The sequence below is a fragment of the Aplysia californica genome, unplaced genomic scaffold, assembly GCF_000002075.1.
Source record: "Aplysia californica isolate F4 #8 unplaced genomic scaffold, AplCal3.0 scaffold00076, whole genome shotgun sequence".
NCBI classification, from domain to species: Eukaryota; Metazoa; Mollusca; class Gastropoda; order Aplysiida; family Aplysiidae; genus Aplysia; species Aplysia californica.
The window spans coordinates 925,972-933,471 of record NW_004797346.1 but is presented as its reverse complement, the minus strand read 5'-3'; the positions used below and the strand labels follow the sequence as shown (position 1 = coordinate 933,471).

General features: G+C 41.6%; 1 protein-coding gene across 1 annotated transcript in view; it reads right to left on the bottom strand.

Moving 5' to 3' along the window:
• Positions 1 to 7,500, bottom strand: part of LOC101857706 (zinc finger CCCH domain-containing protein 18) — a 9,735-nt gene that overhangs the window by 1,624 nt on the left and 611 nt on the right. The window contains exons 2-5 of the mRNA XM_005094139.3: positions 3,343 to 3,489; positions 1,955 to 2,220; positions 1,505 to 1,597; positions 480 to 639 (exon numbers count right to left, since the gene is read on the bottom strand). Of these exons, the coding sequence (XP_005094196.1) occupies positions 480 to 639; positions 1,505 to 1,597; positions 1,955 to 2,220; positions 3,343 to 3,489 (666 nt within the window). The remainder of the gene's footprint in view (positions 1 to 479; positions 640 to 1,504; positions 1,598 to 1,954; positions 2,221 to 3,342; positions 3,490 to 7,500) is intronic.

Genomic DNA, 7,500 nt, shown 5'->3' with positions numbered 1-7,500 from the left:
TATATTATGAACATGCTTAAAGGGGCTATAAAAATTAAGATTAAATTATTTCTTTAAAAACAAACATGGTATGTAATAATTTTGGGAAGCGTGGTAATTATTGGCCTTGTTATCCCATATCTTCAATACGCCATCACACCCCAACTGCCACAATTCGGCAAAATTAATTATTTTATTGCACCAGCGATGTTCTACAACGAGCTACGAATTTTCTGCTTCCCCCCCTTTTGCTTTTTTCCCCCCCCCCCCCCCCCCCACTTTCTCTATTTTAGTTTTCAAATTTGAATAATACAAATCGCAAAGCTCTTAAATACAAGTTTACGTACGAAACCTTATCTTACGGCTAAGAAATCGTTGGCATAAGTTCGAAAGCATAAACAGTCTTCCTCTGAGTCTAATGCGCGAACCTGTACGACCCTAACAATGCTGAAAAGTGACTTAACAGAAGTCTGTTAACCCCTAAGAACACTCTAGATCACCTTCATCGGGTGGTGGTGGTGGACATTGGTCACTCGTGGACAAGGGCCGAAGAAGTTCTGGTGGAGGGGCGGGCATCTCAGAGACGCTGATCTCTTCATAGCTGTGGCGTGAGGATTGCCTGCTGCGACTGGTGCGCCGTGAGGAAGGCATTGATACGTACTGGGGATAGGAACAAACGAGACAGGCAATTAATATCCAGATGGCTCCTTGGATATCATTCAATGATACAGGATACAGGTAACACGTAAATTACACCATCGAAGAGTATTGTTAAATAAACGGCGGAAAAATCGCGTCAATCCAACAAGTATTCTCCTTAGACTGAATAAAATGGATAGGTCAGTTTGCTCAACCTGAATAAGGACGTTTGCTGTACTATCTTTAGAGAGGTATGTGTTGTTACATTGAACATTGCAAAGCACCCGGAACAGAGAGTGAGTGTTACATCATGACGGTGCCATAATAAAGTATTTATATGCATACACCCTATATAATTATTAGATTTTTAAAATCATTTCCTTATTTCATGGCGGGGGCACTTAAATTTAACGTCTATCTTCTTTAATAACAGAACGTGAGAACTTGTATCGGTTTAACGTGTCTTGCAACACTGTCAGGCTATTTATTAGGAAAGCCTAGAAGTCAGTGGAGGAGGGACTTAAAGAAAATGGGATACAGTTGACAGAGTCCATTGCCCAGAACAATAGTACTTGGGGAGTTCTTGTTGATGGGTGTACGTGTGCATGTGTGCGTATGTGCGTGTGTGTGTGTTTGTGCGGGTGTTTGTTTGTGTGTGAATGTGTTTGTATGTGTACGTGTGTGTGTGTGTGTGTGTGTGTGTGTGTGTGTGTGTGTGTGTGTGTGTGTGTGTGTGTGCGCGTGTGTGTGTGTGCTAGATTTGCGTTTACGTGTGCTGTATTTGCGTTTGTGAGTACGTTTCTGTATGTATGAGTATACATTTATGTAAGGCAGAAGCATCGTTACTGTAGATAAGGGGACAAAATGTCCCAGGTTCTTTTTTTACCTGATACCCAGCTTTTGCGTCGGCACGGTATAAGGCCAGTAGAGGCATCGTCTGCGGCTCCTGGCGCCTTTGGTATCGAATCTGGTTTCTCATCTGTGGAATTCCGGAGTTGGAATCATGTAGTATTTCCAATATTAATATAGCTTTTGATTTTCAAATTAACAGATATTTCCGTTCTACTTTACAACAATATCAGGCAGTTCGAACAAAAAGTGACTTTGAAGTAAAATGTCTATGAACAGTATGGAACTGATTTGTGTTTTTATGGCATTTTGCAAACTTATTAAATGCCATGCTAGGCAGCCTTAGAATGATGTGCCTCAAGTAAATCTATTGCAATATGTGTCAGTAGTTTATACAATGAAAGGAAATAGATAATGTTCAAAATGGAGCACAACTAGCATATTAGAAGAAAAAAATGATAATATAGCATATCAACATTTGACTTACCCAGGGATACATTCCTCCTGTATGGTATTGCCGTTGCCGCTCTCTGTACGGAATCTGTCCCTTTCCACATTTTCTTTTGGGCAAAAGACAAGAAAACCCTCTGCTCCATCCACTGACAGGGCCCATAGCTCGGAGTATACTTCCAAGAAGAGCAATCATCACAGCTGTGACCGTGATAGCAAACCCCCAAAGTAACGACGGCATTTTTGCCCTTGCCATAACAGTCTTGAAGCCGTATAAGCCCAGGGATAATGTCGCTAGCAGCTCTGAGAGAGAAACGTTTAGTAGTGTCTTAATTTTTGTGAGAATGGTGACGCAGGAAATAGATACGATTATTCAGTAAATTTAAATGAATATGCATAACAAAGCGCAATGAAGTGTATATGATATACTATGTTTTCTCTGCTTTCCCTGAAGCCGACTTTAGCTAACAGCTTGGAACAATTAGACATGATGACATATTAAACATAGACCGGCACATGCCAAGCAATGTTGCCAAAAATGGCTACAATATGCCCGCTTCCAAACCTGGGGATGACATACAAATATTCAAATATTTGAGGAGCAGTTCTGAAGACTATTCCAGAAAGGTGCAATCTAATCAGCTACTAGCGAATAATTAGGTATTTAGTCAATAATATAAACAAGTTTTTGTATTTGTTTTAAATATATAGAATCGCTAACTGCTTCATTGAGCTTGGTGTTTTAAATTCTTTACCTAAGTGCAAACAGGAATTTAGAACATAAGACTTGATAAGGCGAGAAACAATTAATTTTATTTTTTCTGCTCACGGCATATTATTCGGAAATCGAATCAAGGGGGGTTAAAGAGAACGCTAACATCCCCCCCCCCCCGAACTAACAGTGGATGTCATTGATACAACAAGCCACGCTACCAAAAGAAGTTTTTAAACATTGTACTGGCGCAGCAAGATACGCATCGGCACTACAACAGCTGCAACAACAACAGCCCCAGGAGATGCAACAAGAAACAACGCACAGAATCGGCAAAGTATTTTGTACCAAATTAGTTATCAAGGCAATATCAGGCATACTGTTTTGGGGCACGGTAGAGGTCATTTTCCCTCGAAGGAGATAACTGTAATATTATAACAACTGTAATATTATTGTATTGAGTAACGTACAGAATTCAAGAATTGAGCGTTCACCTTCAACCAGAAGTCAGGCACTCAGATTCAAGGTCCATGTAAATCATTCTTTGACAGCTGAACTTCTGTTCATGAAACTTACCTCTCTAAATTTGTTAAGCACTCGTGACTCAGTTTACGCAAATTTTTAGTTAGTATTAATAATTAATACTGTGTATATTGAGGCGCCAGCTATCTATTTCGAATTCACTTCACAAGACAATTACTCCAATAACACACCTGCTAAAACGGCGCAGACGTCAATGACCCAGGTCACGCAGGACTTCCGGCTCCGCGGGTTGCAGCACTGGACAAGAAGACATGCGGTGACCACTGTGTACAGCAGGAGGGAACCTAGCAATCCCACACGCACTGGGGCTAGATACGCTTTAGGACGTGAAGAAATTGACACTTATATCAGCATGCGTTGCATTATATTAAATGTGCTATTTTACTTATTAATGATGCTGACCAATAATAATATCACATGTTGAATAAACTTTGGAAACTGAACACCCCAGCAGACACTTAAAAAAGTTACCATGTTTACTTGTTTACTTGTGTAAAGGACCGACATCACTGCACAAGGGGCATTCCCATAAGCGCTCCCTCCCCTGAAGAAGCACATCTCGAAGTGTGTAGATGCTGACGGTTCCAAGTAATGGTTGATTCCATATCCTTCTGCTCCTCCCACTCAGTCTTGAACTTCTGCAGGCGCCTCATCCAATTTCAAACTCACGAAGTCGCTCAAGATGATGGTATTCCGTCTCTTTTTGTTCTTTTTCTTTTTTTTTCTTTGACTGACCGTACAATTTCATGTTTGTCAGGGCACAGCTTCCCTTCTGGTTTTGCTTTCCCAGCGAGCTCACCAGCCCGCTCATTCCCCTTGACTCCAGCATGGCCCGGCCCGGGGTGAAGATCCACGTGATTTTTTAAAGTGTTGTTTCTTCAAGAGCTCTGTCCATTCAGCTCTAAGGTTTCCACTTTCAATCTTCCTCAGAGTGCTCTGAGAGTCTGTGACAAAGATCACATGTGCTTGTCGAGTTGTTGTGACCCATTTGAGAGCCTGAGTGATTGCCTCTATCTCAATTCTCATGCTAGATGTTGTCATATCGTATGCTTTCTGCTGTTCCTGCACCAATCTGCCACTCACTCTTGCTGAGAAGCCCCATCCAGATTTTTCCCCTCGATTAACAGATCCATCCGTGTATACAACCACATTTCCGTGCGGTGAGTTTTCTTCAATCAGTTGTCTTATCTCAGCATCTGTCGCCCCATGCGGCCACTCTCTACATTCTCTGTTCAGCGTAATCACTACCTTCCCAAAATCTCCCTGCTGTCTCTCATTCATCTTTATCCATTCTTCACCCCGCTTTATATCTTCCAGTGAGCAGACTTCCTTGAAGGTGTTTTCAGCTTCAACCATCCAAGAAGCTTCTCGTTGTAGGCGATTTCCCTTGATTGCTCCAATGGCTTTGTGAAGTGGGTGTTGCTTATCCGCCGCCACTCTCATGTACGCCCTAACCTGAGCTTCTTTGTGTCTGTTTTCCACTGACATGAGACCCAATACATGCCTCATACAGATAATTGGCGTATCCCTGGTGCAGCCTAGTATGATGCGCATGGCTTCATTTTGAACTCGCTTCAACTTTTCCGTTGGGTTTTTGTCAAGGTCAATATTCCGAGTCCATAATCCATGACTGCCAAGACCAGCTGCTGATACATAAGAAGCAGTAGCCTTTGTTCCATTCCCGAAGCCGCCATGACCTTCACTGCATTCAAGCCCTTCTTTGCCCTTTCCACTGCACCATCTATGTGATCTTTGAAGGAAAGACAGCGATCGAAAACCACTCCCAGATACCGCATCTTCTGACATCTTTGAATATTCTGTTCATTTACCGTCAGTTCTGGGACAGCTGTCTTTACTATTCGATTGTTTAAAGAGAACCACAGTGCCGTGGCCTTCTGAGGGTTGATCACTGCGGTCGATTCCTCACACCACTCCATGATTTTCTCAACCTCTTGCTGTAGTTCATGTGTCATTTTCCGCCGATCCCGTCCTTGCCTGTAGGCCAAGATGTCATCTGCAAAAGTTAGTATTCTCCCTGGCCCAATGCTGTTCAGCATTGCAATACGAGCAATGTAGACATTGAACAGTATGGGCGATAAGAGTGAGCCCTGTGTGAGTCCTGGTGTTATCACCTGTGGGCTTGAAATCCATTGACCACATCGCAAAGCCACTTTTCTTTCTAGCATTGCTCCTGCGATCCACCCAACAATCCACGGGTTCACGTCACAATCTAGCAGAGCACACATTAGCCTCTCATAATTTACATGATTGTAAGCATCTTCCAGGTTTAATGCTATTGCCACGGTCTCTTCTCCTCTCTGAAAGCCTTCATATACATCGTACACTAATGTCCCTGCGTTGTTCCAAGTTTCCTTTCTGGGTCTGTAACTCCCTAACTCCTTAGGTAGGTTCCCATTGTCCTCTAGCTCATTCATAAGTATTCTTGCCATGCATTTTTCTAGCACTTTTCCATACACATTTTGCATGGTGATAATGCAGTATCCGTTGAGTTCTTTGTGATTCTTCCCAGGTTTTAGTAGTGGCTTTAAATAACTGTGCAGCCACTCTTCTGGTACAATTGATGTCATGATGCTGCTGTAGTAGTCATCCACAATTATTTCCAGTTCCTCGTCACTGAGCTCATTAAAGTGTTTGTACTGTATCCCATCTGCACCTGGCGTTGTGTTGTTGTTGGCTTTTAGCACAGATTTGACCAAATCTATTGTGATGATGTTGTCAAATCCCTCGTCCCGCATGACTCCCTTCAACCTCTGGCATACCTCTTTCCTTGTCTCAGCATCACCCTGATCAGTCTGCGTGATGTATCTGTTAAGAAAGGCTTCTCCTTTGCTTGCATCATCTCTCAGAATGGTCATTCCATCAATGCTCTTGATATCCGGCATTGAGTTTGCTGTGCGCCCGTTGTTCATTCTATTGTGTATCTTCCTAAATTTGTGTAAACCTTTGTCTTGTCCAATTTCTCAGACAAATTTTTCCCATCTTTCATTTTTCGCTCCTTTTGCTTTTTCCTAAAAATCCACACATCGCCAGTTCTTTGTTTCGGTAGCTTCTTGGATGATGTGTTACCATGTATCAAGCAATATGTTTAGATATTTCAGGCTGGTGGTGAAAAAAGCCTTGGTACCAGGATTTCGACATACATGTACTTGCAAAATTTGCAAGAGCATAGATTCAGCGATAGTGCCTCTGTCGCTGCAGGTTAATTAGATTTTTTTTTCTTTTTTAAAGTTTACAATAACAAAATATTCACAATTACTTATTCTGAGGTACTCCAAAGTAGAGACCAATGACCTTAAGTGTTTTACACAAAGGATTTGAATGAAGGAAATGAGAATAACTATTGTACTAGTTATGTATTATAAGTGGATATTTTAAATACAGGACACATTACCTAATGTCTAGAATGAAAAAGAAGACGTTAGAAAGAGTCAACAGAGAAGATTCACACTCCCCTCCCAATAATTCCACGTTTTCTTCTGAAAATAAATGTCACTTGGTGTTTTTCACCTTTAAAGGTTGCTTGCACAACAAGTGCTGTCACCCCCCCCCCCCCCTGTCCCCCATTTCTCCCCTGTTTTCCCCCTTATTGTTTCCCTCATTTTATCTCTTTACTTCCATTCTACTCAGGTGGAAGTCAAGATACCTCATCAAATTAAAAAGAATGTTTCAGCCTGACTGAAAGGGACACGCAGTAACTTGCAGTAACCCCAGGGGCTGTCTGAGGACATGAATAGTCCAAAGTCCAACAACCGGCCTAGCAAAAGAGCGGATCCCCAATCAGCACAACGTGCCATTGTGACTCCGAAATGTTTGAGTCAAGACGGGGTGGAATCGGGCGCTCGTCAATTTTAGGGCATAAAATTATTGGTATCACCTTAAAGCTTGTTCATTTGAACTGCTTTAGATGAAAAAACAAATAAAACGCCTATCGTGAATAGAAGACGAGATACTTGTCATTGAAGGAAGTTTGGGTGTCACTGGTAAATTTAACGAGAAATGGCCGCCAAAGTTCGGTGACTTCAAAATCTTGAGTGTACTTGAAAACCGTGATTACACAACTTTTAAACCATTGATCAACGTTTTTCAGAATAATTTACTCAGAAATTCATTTTTGAATAGACAAAGAAGACGTTGAGTCGAAAGAGAAAATGCTAAAAAAAAATGGCTCAACAGCACGAAAAATGCTGGTTACTTTGATTTCATTATTTTGACAAGCGCATGATATCACCAGGGTGCATCACATTTTTGTTCAAGAATAGTTTTTAATTCAAGCTATAAGCGATAACAAAAACAAGATACAACAACAA